General features: G+C 43.2%; 1 protein-coding gene across 1 annotated transcript; it reads left to right on the top strand.

Moving 5' to 3' along the window:
- Nucleotides 1-7,118: 7,118 nt before the first annotated feature.
- On the top strand, nucleotides 7,119-19,676 carry igfbp5b (insulin-like growth factor binding protein 5b). Its single transcript, XM_082508616.1, has 4 exons — nucleotides 7,119-7,831; nucleotides 15,483-15,691; nucleotides 15,796-15,915; nucleotides 16,568-19,676. Exons 1-4 carry the CDS (start codon nucleotides 7,498-7,500, stop codon nucleotides 16,703-16,705), a joined length of 801 nt encoding a protein of 266 aa, XP_082364742.1. The 5' UTR covers nucleotides 7,119-7,497; the 3' UTR covers nucleotides 16,706-19,676.
- The last annotated feature ends 886 nt before the right edge of the window (nucleotides 19,677-20,562 follow it).

Genomic DNA, 20,562 nt, shown 5'->3' with positions numbered 1-20,562 from the left:
TATATCTTCTTGGAAAACTTTGGGCTCCTTAGTACTAACTGAACACAGCCTACTTGAGTTTGTTGCTGAGCGTGTCCATGCCTTTATGACCACAGTGTACTTCTGATGGCTGCTTCCAGGAGGATGACGTTGCATGTCACACAGCTCAGATCATTTTGTACTAATTTTCTGAACATCACAGTCAGGTCACTTCCTCAAATGACCTCCACAGTCACCAGGTTTCAATTCAACAGAGTGCAGTGAAGTAATGGGAGATTCACATCACGGATGTGCAGCCGACAACTGTGTGATGCTGTCGTGTCAAAAACAAATATCTGAGTAATGTTTCCAGTATCTTGTTGAACCTGTGTGATGAAAAATGAATGCTGTTCTGAAGGTAAAAGGGGGTCCAGCCCAGAACCATCAAGCTATACCTAATAAAGTATACAGCATGCCTTTGCACTGACTGGCTTTACATTACAACATACATATTTAAAATGTTTATTCATTACATATAGAACTTTATTTGTCATACACACACACATTGGTGGATGCTTCAGGGGTGACTTGGGGTTCACTATCTTGCCCAAGAACCAAACTGGTAGCATTGTTACTAATCTGAATGCTGGTGGTTTGATCCACAGCTACTTCTTTGCAGCGTGAAGTATCTGTGGGTAAAGCACGAGACCTCAGATTGGTTGTGATGCATCTGTCAGTGTTTACACGAGTATATTATATCACATCACCATTTAGCGCATTGCACACTAATCTGCACCAAAGAGCCACTAGTATGAATGAATGTAGGCTCTTCTTTTGCCTAAATGTTCTCAAATGTTATGCTTATGATATCTAATCTCAGGTTTGCTTATTTTTCTATCCAACTCACTATCCGGCTCAAACTCATCACAATCATAACTCATCTCGCACACACTGAGCCTGGCACAACATGCTAGTATGTTAATGTGCTTGATGTGGTCTCCAGCTGGATCCTGGCAGTGAGAATCAGCCTCTGCCAACATGTCTCCTAACATCCAAAATGCCATTCATACCCAAAGGTTGGCACATACCTGAGCTGCTCAATATCAGGTCTTTTACCCAGAGCTGTTGGCGAGGCCTGGATGAAAGTATTAGGCATTAGATTTAGCCCCTGAAATGAATGACAGACATTTAGCTTGCTTGGGAAAGTTTTCTTTTTTCCTAGACTGTTGGTTTTAGATTCATTAGATTGACATTTTTATATAAATCCAATTCACTGCTTATACACCATTTCCACCCTGACATTTGCTGTTAGCTATTCTAATAAAACACACCTCTGTTCCATAGTGCAGTGAACTGGAATGTCAGTCTGTGAGTCTGAAATCTTTATCTTTAGCTCTTCAGCTTTGCACTGCTCAAACACTGATGATGGATGTGCCTTTTTTGTTTTATTTTGTATGTAGCTGTTTGTGCTTTTGCTTGAAATGTTGCCAGTGAAGGAATTCCATTTAATTTATAGCCGAAGCATTTTTAATGTTTATCTTAGTCTGAGACATTCTGCATGAGAGCATTGGCTAAGTACGGACTAACTAAAGTGTCTGAAAGTGTTTAAAGAATACTCGAGGAGTACTTGATGTAAAAAAAATTTAAATATTTGTAAGCTTGATTAGTCACTTTTGACCCGGCCTGCCGCCTTTATGCAAACACGCATATTCACGTACACATATCAACAAAGACAAACATCTTTTGTGAGGTCGGTTGCATAAGATGCCCTGTCAGTTAAAAGCACAAGGAATATGATAGGGAATATGCAGGTGGCAATGAGAAATGCAGCCTTAAGTAAATCATCCTCAACCATCCACAAATACATTACCTTTTAACAAAGCCCAGATTAGCCATTTCCAGCAAATGGTTTGGCACGAGACCAGTCCTGAAAGCAGGACTGTCTCTAAATGGGTTTTGTTTTGGAAATGCTGTAGGCCAACCATACATTAATAGACTATAAAAAGAGTACCACTTGTGTAGGGTTTTACGCCACCAGCTTATCTCGATCTGCAGAGTTTCCATCACAGCGCTCAGATAAGCCTTCGCACCGACTCACGTTACAGGATCATGCAGGTCTTCTCATGGTCACATCCAGGCGTTTCGATGTTAATGGAAACCTGCGGGGCGATCATCGTCCAAAAGTTCACCGTGCTGTTGACAATGCCACTATAGCAACACAGTCAACTATCGGGAGATGCGATCCAAGGGGCCACGAGCTGAATATTTCTCACTATTTGGTGAATTAAAAGCTTTGTCCACACTTCCAGTGAGTGGATGCTTTTAGAAAAATAAACCACATTGCTAAGATTTATCTGCATGTTGCTTTCATTGAGCCAATGGATATATACAGCTAAAACCACCAGCTTTTCTTTCCAGTCATCTTCCAAATGGTTTTAAATGCTTCAAGGCCGATATTGATATCAGTTTTTTGGTATTGGATCTGTCAATAGCTCATATTTTGCACTGACATTCAATATGGTTTATTAAAATTTGACCAAAGTCAGGCACCAAAATGTCAATATTTTTTTTATTCCTGACAGAGAAGAAAAGACTGGAGCAGCATTCATGGGTAACAAGATATTAAAGTGTTCCAGACAACTGAAGCCCAGACAAATGGAATAAATAGGTTTAGTGGCTCCCTGTAGCATAAGAATCCATTGCTTTCCTAAAAAATAAACCCAACCTTCTCCATTATTCCTTAAATCAAAGTTCCTAATGAGCTCAGCAAAATGGAAAGCTCTCTTCGTCCCTGCATCCTTGTGTCTTTTTCCTTTTTTTCTACTGATTTTTGACTCAACGGCCTCCAGTTTTATTCAGCAGTTTAAATGACACAGTGCAGACGGGACATTTGAAATGCTGACAATGCTAACAGGTTAATTCCTGGAGCCACGCTGTCTGGTCTCAACAGATATACACAACAACACCTTTCTGTATGTCCTTGGAAGTGAAACTGTTTGTGTGCACTAGAGTGTTTGTGTATCGCGCGCTCCTCGCGTGTATATGTAAAGTGCCGACTTGATGAAGTGGAAGAGGAAAAATTACGAGCTGCGTTCTCTGCTGTTCGTTATTTTCCATCTAAGGGGAACGCAAAGACATAAAACACAAATACACCTACCCACACAAAGACTCACGCACACACGCCGTCTACAACATATCCAGAGCGACTTGAGCACATAAACATAAAATTGGAGCACATGTGCATACGCACACTATTAGACATACATAAACTCACAGAAGCAGAAGCAACATTTGATATGTACACTGTGTGCATGTACGCTACAAGAGCTGAACGTGGCACATAGTGCTGACAATGACAGTACTTTAATTTATATAAGCACCATGCAAATTAAGCCAGTTGGCATAAAAAGCTGAATAACTTTATGCCTTGTGTAATGTAGATAGAAAGTCCCCAAAAAGTTTCCTTTTCTTTTACTGTCATTGTTTGAAACTTAGTCAAAGGATTTCATGTGCAAAAACCATTAAACCATTGTACAAAGTGCCATAACTGTGCTGTGGTTACAGTACACAATTTGAAAAACTGTAACTGATATGTTGTAAACTTTGTTACAGCTCAGCTGATCCAAAAATTGCGCACATCAAAACGTGTTTACCGGTCTGTGGCAGACACATCCGCATGTGTCTAACATATTCCATAAAGCGTTTTGGAGCCCCAGAGGGAGCCATGTGAAGCCTGAAACATGTCTTGAAATGATTTTTGCTTGGGCCAGCATCAGCTGGCCCAGAGGACAACGTATGTGGAGATGAGGAAAAATCTTAAGGTATAAAACTGCTCAGACAGTGTTTCAGTGTTTTGTTGCTGTGTTGGGGAGGAGGGTAACAGGCTGCGTTGAAAAAACACATTTTGATTATCCACACAGCCTGAAATTAAAAGTTCGTTTTGGTGCAAATTGTTCTAGAAAGACTAAAAGGTTTGGAATCGTTGTTGCACTGACCCCTGTGGGTTTAAGTTGTCCAGTCACACCCATCATCTGCGCAGTGATGTCTTAGTTAGAAGCACAGATCTGGATTCCAACCTTCTAGTTTCTTTCTGTGTGCAGTTTGCACCTTTTCCATTTCCCTGTGTGGGTTTTCTTCCAGGTAGTCCGGCTTCCTCCCGCAATCCAAAGACATGCATGTCAGGTTAATTAGTTATTAGGAAGCTGCCATAGGTGTGAATGCCGCATCCTTAAAGTGCTTAGAAAGAAACTAAAAAGTTCAACTGTGGCTTTGTACAATACCATATCACAGTTATGGTTTGAATAATTCCACCACTAGATGGCAACACATGCAGGATTTTCAAAGCAATTTCAGTGACTCCAAGAAAATGTATTAAACACACCAACCTTTATGAGTACATGCTTATTTAAAATATGGGGGTGGGGGTTGGGTATAATTTTAACTCATCAATCCTAAAGCTCACTTGAGATCCAACAGAAATGCCTCTGAACAAAAAAATAATTGTGAGAGCAGAGCTTTAAGCATCTGTTGCTGAGATGTTCTGAGATGCTGCTTGATCCCTTGGACTGCAGTTGCAGTGCTGAGCAATAGAAAATGCTGGCAGTTGAGCAGTGTAGATGCACTCTGAGAAACTCTCAGATGAGTCCTCTGGCATTCAAAACACACCACCACCCAAAGAAGACATCTAGTCACGGGTTTGCACACTTTGTGCAAACTTTGTTATTGCTCCTTTAAGTCAGAATGATGCATGGGGAGGAGGAGGGTGGGACAGAGGGAGTAACAGATGGATTGATGCATGAACAGATCTTTGGGGAACCCGGATTTGCATTGAGAAAAGAATGAGAGCAAAATAAGGAAAAAAGAACAGGAACATCGTGTCCCCTCGGCAGTGATGATATGTTAATGTACAGCCTTAACTGGGGCTTGTTTTGGGAGCATATTTTCTTTGTAATTTGTCATCCTCTCTTCATCCATCGTCTCATGCCCAGCTGAGATTTAGTGGATGCATCATTAATCCACTCTGCTTTACTATCTTAATCCGGCTCATTATCGCTGCTCTGGTTTGACTAAAGGAGCTCAGATTTATGTCTTGCAGGGTTTTGCCGCTCCTGTTAGTTTTGGAGGGAACACTGACTCACCGCAGCTCTTCGCCCTGGAGCTGACTACTGAGACATTTAACCATCACAGTTCACCCTGTGCAGTTTTCTGTGGCTTCTGGAGTCCTTTGTGACCACCTCCCCCCCGCCCCGCTTTTATTTCTTTGTGTCAAACTCTGACAGAAAAAAAAGCTCACTCCGTTTTCAGATGTGTATGGTTGAAAGCAAGAGATGTGAGGGCGATAACACTGATGGAGGCATGTGAGGGAAACCAGAGAAAAAGCCATGGGGGAAAACAGTGGTTATGAAAGCTTTCAACATCTTCTGTAAACCAAGTTTGAAACAATCACGGCTGAAATGAAGCAAAGAAAACACTAAACGTGTGCAACACTAACTATGAGGTGCAAACACATCACACGTACCAGAGCGATTAGAGAGAAAACGAGGTGCCCGTGTGGATCCAGCTTCATGCAAGTGAGATTATGTAATCCAGGCACAAATTCTAAGAATTGGCTACAAATAAATATTGATGTAGTCTTTTTTGTTTTAGATTCATATGCACTAATACCATAGCACCACATACTCTGTGCCTTTGGAACAAAGACATGATTTCAGTTATGTGCAAATAGAGATTTCAAAAGCACAAACGTTATCAGGGAGCTCCTGTGGAGTTTGTGACTGCTAACAGCGCCTTCTAGTGTTCAACACCTAAACAACAAATCACCTCCGTGGATCCTCAGCCTGCAGGAGCAGGATGAGATAAACCGATAGCCACGTTTAGGAAATGATTGTGGGCCAGTTTATCAAGCGGTGAGTGAATATGGGAAGGAAAATCGACACGGCTTCCTGACTCTCTGCTGGTAGTGAAGAAAGAAAGAAAATCTGTCCTAAAAGCTGCAGAGATGGGAATAACAGCCCCGAGTGTGTGATCGAGAGTGCATATGTGGTAGACACGCACACACAGACACACACGCTGAAGCAATCAGGCACTGTTCTGCATACAGGCTATAAAATAATAGAAGGCGGCTACACTTCAGTTGTCAGCCTCAAACCCAGAGTTCGTGACATTTTCCCCTTCTCTCTCTGACTCTTCTTTCTCGAAAACATGACTCTGGGTTCCTTATGCGCGTGCGCGCACGTGTGTGTGTGTGTGTGTGTGTGTGTGTGTGTGTGTGTGTGTGAGAGAGAGAGAGAGAGAGAGAGAGAGGTAGCACATTGGTGGGTTTCCCTTCTGGCTATATTTCTAACACAAATGGTGCCCAGTAGAAGCAACAGGTGCAGGCTTTAGAGTGGAGCAGGTATCCCTGTGAGTGATATCTAAACGTGTGTGTGTGTGTGTGTGTGTGTGTGTGTGTGTGTGTGTGTGTGTGTGTGTGTGTCGGGGGGGTAAAACTGGATTGAAAAATGGCAAATCTTCTAAATGTTACCGTTCCAACCGTTTTATAACCCTAAGTAATGATATCACGCACCTTCCCCGAACGCAGCATTGACGATATTCCATCCAACCCCGTGGCAAACACACAGCATTATGACTCAAGTAGGGGGTTACCGATGATCCCGTTTTTATGACCGCGGGGAATCGTTATGTAACGTAAGGTAACGACGTTTCCTTGAGGCTTGAACAAAAGTTTTCGGGATAAAACGTTCACAAGTTAGAATGGATTATTTTTGCGCGTAAAAACGTATTTTCCCCCATTTTGTTTGGCGCCAAAAATCTTGTGTGAGGTTTTCCCCAGAGTTTATTTCTGAGAATCAACAGCTGAAATATCCGTCTCCCTGTTTCGTTTTTTAGTGTGAGAATTTATTACAGAATACAAATGTGAACTACTTAAAAAAAAAAATCTATAGGCAGTACAGAAGCCTACAGGTTTCGACTAGCTGAAATGCTTTGATGAGGGCTGCTGTTGCCTTTTGCCTCTTGCACCTCGGCATCAGCTCAGCCTTCAGGGTGAAAGAGCGATCCTCCTGCTCCTGAAAAAAAAAAAGTTTGGCCGCGTGCCAAACTGCGGAACAAGTGCGCCTCCCCTCCCTGCTGTTTAGCGTATTCATAGTTAGGGGTTTGGGCTGTTTTTTAAAAGGCAAGGCTGCTCTCAAGTTGATCAGTCTGCTCAAGAAACTTGTGGTGGAGAAAGTACCGGAGTCCAAACAGACGGGGGAAGAGATTTTGTGCGCAGAATTGCTTTGCTCCAGCAGAGGACAACATTTCGGGGGGGGGAAATAGCGCACGTACTTTTAATTGGTCCTTTAAAGTCCTTCTGCAGCGTTCACAGAAAAAACCTTACCATTAATGTTTTTTATAGATAGCAACACTCTTGGATAAAGACTCTTGGCTTTAACTGTAAAAATCGGATTATCTGACTGAGGCATTGTGTTCATTAGACCAAGCTACTTTTCCCCTCCTCTTCGCATTGAGGTTAAGCTATAGCTGAAGAGAACGCCAACAATGTTTCTGAGTTTTTGCCTCCTGGTGACATTTATCTTGGGGCTGTCCGGGTGCTTGGGCTCATACGTTCCGTGCGAGCCCTGTGACCAGAAGGCGCTGTCCATGTGTCCTCCGGTGCCGGTCGGCTGCCAGCTGGTCAAGGAGCCGGGCTGCGGCTGCTGCCTAACGTGCGCACTGTCTGAGGGACAGGCGTGCGGCGTTTACACCGGAACGTGCGCCCAGGGCCTCCGCTGCCTGCCGAGGAGCGGGGAGGAGAAACCCCTGCACGCCCTTCTCCACGGCAGGGGACTGTGCACCAACGAGAAAGGATACAAACCTGCCCACCCGCCCATAGGTAAGACGCTCACTGCTGGGTGACTGAATGCATGCTTGAGAGCGAACATGGGTTTAAAATGTGTGAGAAATGTAACTTCTCGTCTGCATCGGGACCCCCTGGGTGTTCTCTCTCCTCTGTTTATCAGTGTTTGTTGACATCTTGTCCCACGCCGGGATCCAGCGTGTGTTACTCTGAGAAAGGCTCCTGCAGCCTGAGGGACCAACCAAAAGGCAGCACAGTAGCCTGCTCTGTTTTATTAAATGCAAAATCTCCCTCTTAAATGAAATTCAACCCCTTTTCCCAAGTTCTTCCCTCCTCACTTAGACCACCCGAAATAGTTCTCTGCCATGCAAAAGAAGCGCAGAGCCCTGGAGCGCGAGCAGCCGGTACCGGCGCGTTTGTTTGACATATGGTTTGAGGTGGCATCTGATTAACTTTTATCCACCGCTTTGAATCAACTGACTGTAGGAGCTCATTCCGGCTCTCTGCGCAGATCACACATGCTCCTTCTGGTGTCAGGCTGAGCATCTAGCTGTAGCACAGAAGTTTTAAAGGGCTGAATCTCCACAATAATAACACGGCGTGAACAAACACTCCGCTCGTGTCGCCCGGTGCCGGTTAATCTGCTGCGGGATCGACTCTTAGCTGTGGTGAACGCACATGGCGTGTCCCGGCTGAGCTGCGCCTGCAGTACGGGGCAGTGGCTGTCAGACTGCGGTTTAGCGAAACCCGAAAGTGGTTGACAATGATCCAGACAGTCCCCGCTTTAAAATATTTACAGGTTTACAGTCTTTTTGAAACAGTTTTACGCGTCTCTTGACGCACGCACGAAAGGTGGCCGTGGACTGAATGTTGGTTTATTCTATGCAAGTAATATTCAGATGAAAATAGGGTTCATGCTTCAGCCTCCTTTAACATCCAGCTCTAACAAGTGTCTGTCAAAGCCCTCGATTTTCCATCCACACGCCAGAGCTGTTCTCTGTTTTTCGCCTTTCCCGTCCAACTGCTTAAACTGTGAAATCGATCGAAGGCTTCTACTGTATGAGACAAAATGAGCTGCCACTCTATAAACTTTGGATCTCTTTAAAGCAGAATTTAGGCAGATTTGGGGCTGCAGGCTATCCCTATGGGTGGTGTTTCGAGTCGGATTACCACTAAATCTGTGTGCGTGAGAGAAAAGAGAGAAAGACCGATATAGACAGAAAGAGAGAGAGAGAGAGGGAGAAGGAGAGCTGGGCCAACAGTCTTGAATGATTTAAGATATTTCTGAGGGAAGCAGACAGGTCCACCTTCACTCAGAGTTTTAGCAGCTTGTCAACAACTAGATAAGTAGGTGGAAACCACAAAGGTTTTGGCTACAAGCCTCACTCTGTAAAATAGGCTTCGACTGGGCTCATTTATACTATTGATGGAGTCATGAGGTTATGTCCACCCTGTGAGCAACCCCTCATCTCTCTTCTATGGGTCCAGCTATGACTGCCGTTACAAAACACTCAGGCAATCACAGGTTTGGTAAAGCTTCAGTCAGTATGTGAAATGATGTAGTCTTTTGTGTTTGTTTTCCAAGTTTGTGTGTATTTGCTGCCACATATACTTGGGTGGGGCTGTGTGGGTCTCTGGGTGTGTATTGCATGTGATGACACCTCAGGCAGTTTTGTCTCACTTTGGTTTGCGCCGACACACACACGCACGCACACACACACACACACACACACAAGCAGAACCTGGCTTCTGTGTTGGTCCACGGAGGTAACCGGAGCATCTTTTCCTGCCCCGGGCGGTGCATTCATTGCAGGGCTCTCAGTCACAGCGCAATGATTCAGCAGAATGCCTCCGGCACGCTCTTTCCTCTGAAGGGCCTTCTGTCAAACAGCTCTGCGGACGGGAGCTCATGAGGTGAGCTTCTGGTTTCCTGTCGTGTGGGGTTGCAGCTGTCTGCGCGCTGTACCAGCTGAGCAAGGCAAACACAGAGACACAGAGAGGAGGAGCTCAAGTGTCCACCGCACTCGTGAGGCCACGAGAGCTGCGGCCCACTAAATACTGACTGGGACAGTCAAACAATGGCGGGGAGGAATCTTTGCTATCCTCTAGTCCCCCACTCCCCCCTCCCTTTTAAAGAACAAGAATCCTGGCCATCACTCTGCATCTGGGTTCATGTCCCAGCAGTGCATTAATTCATGTTTTGCTCTTGCACTGTGATCCCAGGAGTGGCTTGGATTGTAAGGCACAGGAGGTGGTATGTGCTCCCGGGGCACTTAGACTTTGTTAGCCCCCTGTGAGTGAATCAGACCCCAGAAAGCTTGCCAACAGATATGACTTCATGGCAGCACGCCTCCCGTCCTTCAAGCTTCTGAAAAGGCCTTATGTTTTAACAGATTGCTCTTTGCCAAGAAACAAAAGATGATTAGGGAGTGGTTCCAAAACCAGAATACTCTTCTTACACATGGACAGAAATACTATGCTCCTTATTAGCCTAGCAACAGAAAACCTGCTGCCTTTACTGACAACTTTAATACTTTTACATTTGCCCGGGTCCTTAATGTGTGTGTAGATGCAGTTTTCAGCCGCTGCCAGACAGTTTCAGCCTCGGTGACACTTGTTGTCGCATAATTTTAGAATGCTATTCAATTCATGAGCATTACCATCTGCTTTTTCCACGTTCACATCGTCCCTGGCACGGCGGGTTATTCGGCTGTAGCTGAGAAAATGATGCAAACGCTGACTCTCTCCAACTGTAGACAACCAGCCACCGTACTCTGTCTAATATGTACGTTGCATAAAGGCATGCCACGTTAGATATATCTCCGGTCACGAGTGACTCCAGCTGCCTCACAGCTTCATGACAGGCAAAGGAAAGACTGTATGCGGCTCTCCATCCATCTCACCTTGAACATCTGAGACAGTGCAGTGAAAGCTTACCATGCTGCAGCTCGTGTGCTGCAGGTGCTAGGCAGAGTTATTGGAAAGATCATTTTCCAAAGATATCACATGACCACTTGAAAAGCTTGCAATTCGTGGCAAAAGATAGCGAAGTGATTTCTCGGATGAGACACTGATACTACTGAGTTTTTTTTTTCCAGGTACAGAATGAGAGTCAACACCACTGGAGTTGTTGCTGGCAAGCAAATACCCTCTTTGGCATGCTTGCTTGAATTCTTCCAATAAAATTTTACAGTGGTATTTGTACAGCTTACCGGTCACTGACACCTAATCTGCCGGTGGCAACAGTTGTGAAAGAAATCAACTCTCACTGTAGTGCAGGATTTTATGATGATGTCACATGTGTTTAGGCCTGATCTGGATATTGTAATCTCACTCCACTCCAACCTGGTTACATTCTAGACCAATAATTATATTATTGTCCTTATAGAGGACTATTTAAAGTGAGCAGTACAACAAACTTCTAAAAAGTTTGGCTCCATTCTCCTAAACGGCCATGTAGTGATTTCTTTAAACTGTACGAAGACTGATTCTCAGTTTTGATTTGAAGAAGCAGCTAGCTTCTCATCCACTGTGGACTTCTTTTCCTCCCCTCGTTCTCCCTATACAGTACATCCACTCTACAGCGCTTGATGCTCGCCAAAATAGCTTCTTCTGCCACTGGGGAGTCAGAACGTCGTCACACCCAGCAATTGTGTTGTGGTAATGGTGACCCAAAAAGAGGTTGCGTCTGTCCATGTGGCTTGTTGAAAACCAAATTCAGATATGGGATGAGACCTCAGACCAAAATTAGCAATGTAGAGTAGAGCAGCCATGCGCCTTACTCTAATAATTTACTTTTCGAACGCTCTGCAACATAAAACTGAACGTTTAGCATCACGGAAACTGTAAACAGGTCAGGAAGTTTGCTTACCTATAGCAGCATTTCCTTCTTTGAAAGCTTTTGCATCCTCTCATAGGCCCTGTTTTGCAATTTATAATCCTTGAATTGTTCTTGCTGCTATTTATACCATGCATTCAGAAAAGCAGGAAACTTTTTGATTGCAATGAACATATTCTGCGTGCACAATACCATGGGAAGTGTTATTTCCTGCATATTCAGAAGCTGATTGAGAGCGTGCACAAGGCCGAACAACAGAAATCCCAGTGAAACAACAGGACATGCAGGTCAAAACATAATTCACTTGCACTTGTGGTAAAAAAAAACAACAAAAAAAAAAAAAAAACCTGGACAGAATATTTGATAAAGTCCAGATTTTCTCACTGTTCCAGCTGGTTTGGAAGTGAGCCTTTTTCAGTCATCGGTCTCTTAATCCTTCTCAGGAAACCACTGCGCATCTGTCATGTAATGTGCAGAGGATGTATCTTGTTGGCCTGTTTGGATCAAAATCTCTTAATGAAAACTCAAATGGCTGTTCGTGCCATTTCATTACTTTTTGCCACTGAAACAAACTCTTCATTTTATCTGAAAACTCTTTTGCCATAAAAGAGCTCTGCAACTGGCAACGTTGCCATAATTTGGACCCATTTCCTTTTCTCATCAGATAACTTTTATGCTGCTGCACACACTCCTTAGCGACTCCCACAATCCCTCTTGGCTTGTTCACACCTCCTTTGCTGCTCTAGAAACTGCAGGGTTATTGGGCCGTGCCCTTGCTTTCAAATATTAAGTAGCGGAGGCAGTGTGACACAGAGGGATGGCTTACTAACGTTGTGCTTTATATAACAGATGCCCTTAGGCTCATTTATCCCCACAATTATCTTGTCCTACCCCCAGATGAGATTAAACAGCACCTCTATTCACCGCTCTCTTACATCTTGTAAAGATGTAATTTCAGATGCAGGGCACAGACTGACGTTATCAAAGGCAAGACGTAACAAACGTGGTGTAATGTTGGGAAATCCAATGGAAGGTGGGAGAATCCATTGTCCTGTTTTGTTTTTTTCTCTAAGCGATGTTGTTACAGTCTTAAAGACCCAGTGGAGAGAAAAATCAAAAGAAGGGGCAGCTTATCTTTCATTCTTGGACTTGTGCCCATAAGAAACTTGGGATATTCATGAAGCATAATTGTGTGCAGATGTTAATTTTTAAACAGAGGAGTATCAGGTGCACCTCCTTTGGCTACTCCACTCCTCTTGCCCTAATGAAATCTTTAGCTCGAGCAGAGGGAGAAGCGATAGCAGCACGGCTTTGGGCTCGGCTGAATGGAAGAGATGCACATGACTTGGCTCACTTGGCCCCCGTCCAGCATCTTGGCCGAGTTTCAGGAGTTAAACACAGACCCTCTAAGACTCCTTTACAAGCTGGGTACCCTTAGCATGGAAAAACTGAGTTTTTGTGGCAGAGCCTAAGAGGCCACATCAGAAAAGATGAATTTTTGTGATTTTTGTGATTTTTTTTTTTCAGCGCAAGCATGGAAGTCAGGCACCATTGTCTTTTCGAAAGCTGCATGAATTTTTTGAAAACCTTCATCTGTCCCGCATTGTTAACCGTATTCTCTCCAGACAGGCATGTTCCCAAAGCGACCGACAGAGAACGTTTATTTTCACCAGGATATTTTATTGCCAGATATGTGGCATTTTAATCAAGCGCCCTGAGAAAGTATTAGACTGTACAGCAGAAATAAAAAGGTTTTCCAAAGTGGTCACATGCACGGTGTACATGAGAATGCTTGTTTGACGTGTTTATTTATAGCACGCAATAGCCCCTTAGTCTGAGCGGGGAGACACAAGGACATATCTAAACACAAACTGAGGCCTGCCAAGTCATGGGTTGCGAGATTAATTTCAAAGAGACGGCAGTGCAGCGCAGAAGCCAAAGACCCAATTCTGGTAATCACCCTGCCTCCAGCCCCCACCTCCCCCTCCCCTCCCAAAGACTCCCAGACACTCATGCTGTGTCAGGCTCTTTGAACATCAGTTTCTCTGAGCTCGTATCCTTGTTACGTCTCAGCGCCTTTCTCCAGGCTGGCTCTCTACCAAGAGGCCAGTCAGAGTCATGCAACTTGTCACATTTCTAACATATTGTTATATTCATAAGTAACATATTCATGTATGGAAGTTGATTTGTCTTCCAGCAGCAGTTGGCCATATAGTTTGCAGCCAACATTCCTCTTTGGTTCAGTGCGCCTGGCCTCGTGCACCACGGCGGGTTTCCTTGTCAGATAAATATAACCAGGGTCATCCACTGGCACCATGGCTTCAGCCATTTGGGGCCTGGCAAAGTCCCCACAATAACTCAGTACTTATGGTACAGCTAAGCCAAGAGGGGGGAAGTGGAGGGCTTGTTTCTGTGGCCTCAAAGAACCTCTGGCTGGGGGTCCAGGCTTAAGAGGCTGAGCCCCAAAGATAGGAATAGGGGGAGGGGAGGGTTTGGGTTAAGGATAAAGGACCTCAACCTGTAAATATCCTGTCAGAAGGGACTTTCAGATCTCTGAGACTACAGTGCCCCCTGGGGGAGCTGGAATTACATCTAAGGAGTGCATACAGTGTGACACAAATGTACAAGCATTTATATGATTCCGTGGTGCAACTGGATTTTCCTGAGCTTGACATTTGAATCAGTTTAATGTGGGACACGTCGCTATAAAGTTACTACACACAGGGGCCTCAGGCCCGGTTGCAGTTTAGCCCAGATAACATGTTAGCAGTTTTTTCCATGCAACACGTGATCCAGGCTTCCCAATTAGTAGAGCTCTTTATGCTCATAAATATCAGTGTGTCTGGATTCATGTGTGAAGACCGGCATGTCTCACTTTTAAACTTATGAGAGGATGTGTTGTTGGTAGACTGTTGAGCAAAAATGTTGTGCATATTTTTCTACATATTTTGTGTCTTTTTCCCTCACAGATAGCCCTGAGCTCAAACATGAATGCAGGATTTCAAACTTTTCCAGTTATAAATAGAGCAAAGGGCCTTTGATAAGTGGGGTTGGGTGAGAAAAGATGATTTAAAACTAAGCTCTTACCAGTAGGAGTTCATCAGCTGTTGGCCAGAGCTGCAGCCTTCTCTCCTCCCTACACAAATGTTAAACAACAGTTGGCACAAACCCTTGGAAAAGCACCCACCTGTTATTGTTTGTATGTGGAAAGGACTGACAGGCATGATTTATCATTTATGCAGATGACTATACAATAATGCAAAATAACATCCTAAACTAAGATTTTTTTTCCGTTTGTTAAACATTGCAAAAACAAATCTCATGTCACTGTTAATATTGTACATTAATATGTTATTAATGTCATTTGATAGGACATTACCTTCACAGAAATGTTTAAAGTTCCAGTCAAAACAACTACCATGAAATGATATGAGAAATGAGTACGAGATAAAAGTGAGAAGGAACTTTGTTTGACACTTAGTTGCTGCTCTTTCTCTTGCTCACTGTGTATAGCATATAAAAGCTAAATTAGGCATTTAAAAGAGTTTATTTTTATATTTAAAAATAGATTTCTCTGATTCTTTAACTAAAAAATCCAGTAATAATAATGCTACCACTGGGCTCCCAAAATGTTCTTACTTCTCTGAACTTTAACGTAAGAGACGAGCACATTATGCTACGTCCAGATGAACAGAATCAGCTTTTTGGGATTTCCTTACCTGAATGATTGAGCATGCATCAAGGCACTTTAACTTAAGAGAATTCCAGTTACACTTGCTGGATGCGCATAAAAATGTAATTTGAAAAAAAAGTAACCTCTTTCTGTTGTTGCTGTTTTTTGTGGTGCAGATCGCGAGTCCCGAGAACACGAGGACACCAGAACCACACAGAGTACAGGCGGGGTTAGACCACCACCACTCTATCCCAAAGAGATTGTGAACAGCAAAAAAGTCCTTGCAGTGCGCAAGGAGCAGAAGAGGAAGCAAGGCAAGCAGCGCATCATTGGCTCAACCATTGATTACTCTCCTCTGCCCATTGACAAGCATGAGCCTGAATTTGTAAGTATTCCATGTGCAAAGTTTCATGTGGTTTTTGCGGTGTATATCTCAGTATACAACTGGTAGTTGTTTGGTTAATAATCCCGTGCTGCATTTCTCTAAAGGGTCCATGCAGGAGAAAACTGGACGGGATCATTCAGGGAATGAAGGATACTTCTCGTGTAATGGCGCTGTCTTTGTACCTTCCCAACTGTGACAGAAAAGGATTCTTCAAACGCAAACAGGTGAGCCTTGATTCTTTAAACCTTATATAGCCTCACACCACCCTTTGAGCAAGCATTTGACCAACATAACAATAAACTGCATAATTTCATTGTTATTAAACATAGTTATTTCAGTGGAATGACAGCAATCAGTGGGCTTGCTTGCTAGCTGTTAGCTTTAGCCCTTTGAGAATTCACTCCAGGAAATGCAAATAAACATTGTTATGATGATAGTGGTAAGTTCAGGTTAGCAAGCTGCCTCCAAATACTGCATCATTCTACCACACAGACACAGATGTCTGTTAATTAGAGCTAAATAACTAACAAATAGTTCACTTACAAAAAGCAGTGCACAGACCTCTCAAATGGAACAACATCAAAAATGCTCCAAAGGACATGAACATCCTAAACCAAAGAAGTCAAATACAGTGACTCCAATTAGCAGTGCTGGAAGCTAGCAGAGAGCTAACTATCATTCACCAATAACTCAAGGCAGCCCTAGCTCTAAAAATGCAGTTTATCCTTGCTAAAATATAATTCTCCCCCATAATTCAGAGTTACTAAGAAAAATCCCCACTTTGTGGTTATCACATAGTTGGAAAATAGCTCATTTAAATGTAGGCCTTTTAACATGGGACCTTGCTGGATTAACTCACTGTTTTCTTCTCCACAGTGCAAGCCATCTCGTGGCCGCAAACGAGGCATCTGCTGGTGTGTTGACAAGTACGGTGTTCAGCTCCCCGGCACAGACTACAGCGGAGGTGATATTCAGTGTAAAGACCTGGAGAGCAGCAGCAATAACAATGAGTGAAACTGGGAGGGCCATTTTGACCTCCCCCATCCCCCAACCCTTAACCACCACGTGACCCAGGGCCCACGCCTCCTCTCTGAATCACACCTGTATGCTCCGCCCTACGTTCACTTCAAGATTTGTTTTTTCAACTTAAAAAAAGAAGAAAAAAAAATCCAATCGCAAAACAACAGGCTGAAAAAAGACACCTGTATTTTTTTTTCCTTTCTTTTCAGTTGACCAAGCACTCTTCTCTAAATGAGGGTGAAAGTCCCAGAAGATTTACTAGATCCTTTGACTATTATGATCACGGGACCGCCCTTCTATGAGCCTGGTCCCTTGGCTGCAGATCCATGAAAATATATGCAACTAATGGATATATTTTTATAGAAGCTGTGGGTTTGTGTGAGGTGAAATTAAAACAATTGTAAAGAAGAAAAAGAGAGAAACAGCATCAGGCTTATTGATTGAAAACAGATCAGTTTTAGGCCATGGAACATGATGCCACTGTGGAGCTGACGATTGGCCAGAGTAATTTGTTTTTATCTGTTCTCCAAAAGAAAAAAACAAAGAAGAGATAGGGATATGCTGTAACAGTTGACTCTATCTGGGTTCTGTCAGAGCACTTATGAATAGGGGAACCTGCTTGGATATGTGTAAAAAAAAATCACAAAATGATGCGTGCATGGACGCGTGCATGTGTACAGTTTGAATGTGTGGTATGTATGTTGGTATATGACGGAGTGAGCCTATTACAAAAAAGAATGTCCTTTTTTTTCCTTTTTCTTTTTGGTTTTTTTTTCTGATTTTGTCACAAGTATTGCTAGAGCTTGAAGTGGTATCGGGACTGGCCTTCTCTTAATGTAAAAGCGTAAAAAAACAAAAACAAAAAAAAGCAAGTAGACCATCACAGATGAATCTATGTATGTGGCTCTTTGACAATGTAGCTAGCCTGATATGCCAACTGTGCCTATTTGAACAGACATTGCCATGCAGGGCGACACAGAGCTTAGAGAGCACCGCTGGCTCTACTGGTGAACTAAACGTTTTCAGCTTAAGTCTGACTCAAGTCTGACTCCGATCATGAGTGCATGCAATCCAGCTTCCCAGTCGGGCCGGCCGCTTCTCTGATCCATTTGTGTGAAGTGTAGTTTTGTATGGTTTTGTTTGTGCTGTTTTCTTTGCCTTCAGTGAAGTAAAGACCACCCACTTTTGAGCCATGTTTCTTTATCAAGTGGTTCCCCCTCAGTACTGCTACTACAGTGTAACCATGGTGTATTACATTACTTTTAAATATAGTTACTGAATGTTTGTTTTTCCTGTAGAAACAAAGTATGAGAACAATGTAATTGTGCTTGGGGGGAAAAATAGCCTGTAAAGAATTTCAAAGGATTCTTGTAGGTCAACTACAGGGAAGTCAAAAAAGCTAACAATCTGAAATCCTTCTGCTTACACGCCTCCATGCGGAGGTTATCTACCTTTATCTGAGTGGGGCATGATCCAAACAAAAAGGTTACAGGTTATAACAGGGTCTTTAATAGAGTCGCTCTCTCTGTGTGCAAGTCACAGTGCCTTCCTATATGCAAAGACATTTAAATACTGACGTGAAAGTGACATGGATATCATGCGGGGCAATTTTCAGATACTTGATATGACAATAGAGGTTCTGATTAAGAGAAGAACAGTGAATGTGGTAGGTCCTTTGAAATGGTGTCGATAATATGTTGCAAATCCATTTGTAATCTCCGCCTGGGGGTAGTTCTGGACAAAAATGATGTGTGAGGAACTGCAGTCCGTTAAACCTCCTTCTTCTCTTTGACAACCAATAAGCTAAGATTCATGCTTCTTCATGTGAATGCCAATGTATATGATTGCCAGAGAGGGGAAGCCAAAGGATGTTCGGAGGTAAATCGTGTTTTAGGGCTTTTTTTAATGCTTCTGCAGATGTGTGCATCCTAAATGGCTTCCAGTTGGGAATACATTGTCAAGGCTCCTTGCCCCACTTCCAACACCAAATCCCCGCTACCACTTTCGAAAATAAGCAGCTTGCACTTATTTCAGTTACTCACTATTGATATTGACACACGGCAACATCCTGAGATGTGGTATCATGAAGTTAGTTTAACAGCAAGAACAACAAAAAGTAAAAAAAGCTAAATGTTGTGTTATCTTGTGCTTACCTTTCAGAGGTGGTGCTTTGAGGTAATATTTGTTGACAGGGGCTGTGAAGCCCATGCCTGGGACCTCCAATACAGCAGCATCTTTTAGGGAAAAGTAGATTGAAAGTAACACAGCTAGAGATGTTTTCATGGCCTATTGCACAGAGATGACAGCTGAGATAGAGACAGAGGAGACAGAGAAGAGGGAGAGCGAGCGCCATGGGCAGTGGTCATGATCAGGGCCTAGCCACTTCCCCGATGTGGGGTCACCAATTGCATGACATTAGATACAGTTAGCAGGACAATAACTGGGAGTCGTGGAAATCCGAGGAATGAAATACTGCAATCAGTTTAAATATCTGAAATTGGAACTTGGCAAATATCAGCGTTCCAGTTATCTCTTTCATTTCAATTGCAGGTTGGAATTCAGGATTCCTGTTTGCGAGTAGCAGCTTCCTCAGGTTTCATATCTCCTACTTGGTTTGAATTTCAATTCACATACTTCAGTAGTACAGTAACTACAGTACAGCTTTTATTTCTGAATACATAACACTTTTTGGATGTAATGCGACGATACAATTGGGTTTCGTAATTTGGTGTTCACTGGCTTGTGAAATCGACCCATCGGTGGCAGGAGGATAGCAGGAAATAAAATGGTCAGTATTTGGAGCTGCATAAGACAAATAAGAAAAAAAAGACAAAAAAGCTCAAATTATTAAAGTGAATATCACTGTGTAATATTTATTCAACTTGTAATTTATGTACTCTTTTAACCTTTGTCTGTTTTTGTTATGACAAAGCATTTATTTAAATAAAGTTATGTATTCATTTAAGCATTCTGCGTGAAGCTTTCATTTCTAGTACTGCATCTTTAAGGGGAGTAAGTAGCTGCTAAACTGGCTTGAAACATACAGTTTGAGCGGGAATCTTCCTGATTGTAAGCACTAACTAATCTCTGAGGCACGAACTGTTAAACCTCTTAGACATAAGTCTGAGACACCCAGGCTACACTACAGGATCTCATCCAGCATGCAGGATGTGACTTTATAAAGCCTCGCCTGAAGGCAAGTCACCTGGTTTTCAACACCATAGTCAAAAAGATTGCACCGGAAGAAGGAAGTCATTTAACATGAGTTTGAACTTCGGGGGGGATAACATCTACAGGGGCCGGCTCACTATTCAAATGACTGGGAAGAAGAGATCTGTAGCCTGAAGGAGACTTAATCATGTTATGGAAAACCTGCCTTTATCAGCACTTAAAGGAAGAATGCGCTCCCTGTGACACACCTCTTTACACAGACGTATATATCCAGTTGCGTGCATATGGAAGATATGGAAACAATATGGTAATCTTTGAAAGTATTTTCTGTGGATACTAAATGTGAAGCAGTTTCACCATCCAGGTGTTTGTCACAACCATCTTTTGAAAAACATGATATAAATGCACTCAAAGAGCACAGATGCCAGTTTCTGATTAGCTGTTGGCTTTCAGTTAAACATTAAAGGGCTCTAAGGACATGTGCATGCATCTCTGAAGATGGGTGTCTGGTCATTTTTATTCTCTTGTGGCTTTAAGGAAGTGACAGAATAGGACTTTTCTTTTTTTAGGGGGCCACCAAAATCTTTCCCTGGGGACCTCAAGACTTTGACTGACTCCAGATGTGGGTGACTGAAGCAGGGCATGAAAGGGTAGAAGGATCCAGGAGTTCCTGTGTAGCT

The sequence above is a fragment of the Aulonocara stuartgranti genome, assembly GCF_965226115.1.
Source record: "Aulonocara stuartgranti genome assembly, chromosome: 16".
NCBI lineage: Eukaryota > Metazoa > Chordata > Actinopteri > Cichliformes > Cichlidae > Aulonocara > Aulonocara stuartgranti.
The sequence above is the reverse complement of the archived record's forward strand: the minus strand, read 5'-3'. Positions and strand labels throughout refer to the sequence as shown.

Coding starts and splice junctions, on each gene's coding strand:
- igfbp5b (XM_082508616.1), top strand. CDS start 7,498: ATGTTTCTGAGTTTTTGCCTCCTGGTGACATTTATCTTGGGGCTGTCC. Junction 7,832..15,482: donor ACCTGCCCACCCGCCCATAG/GTAAGACGCTCA, acceptor TTTGTGGTGCAG/ATCGCGAGTCCCGAGAACAC. Junction 15,692..15,795: donor ACAAGCATGAGCCTGAATTT/GTAAGTATTCCA, acceptor ATTTCTCTAAAG/GGTCCATGCAGGAGAAAACT.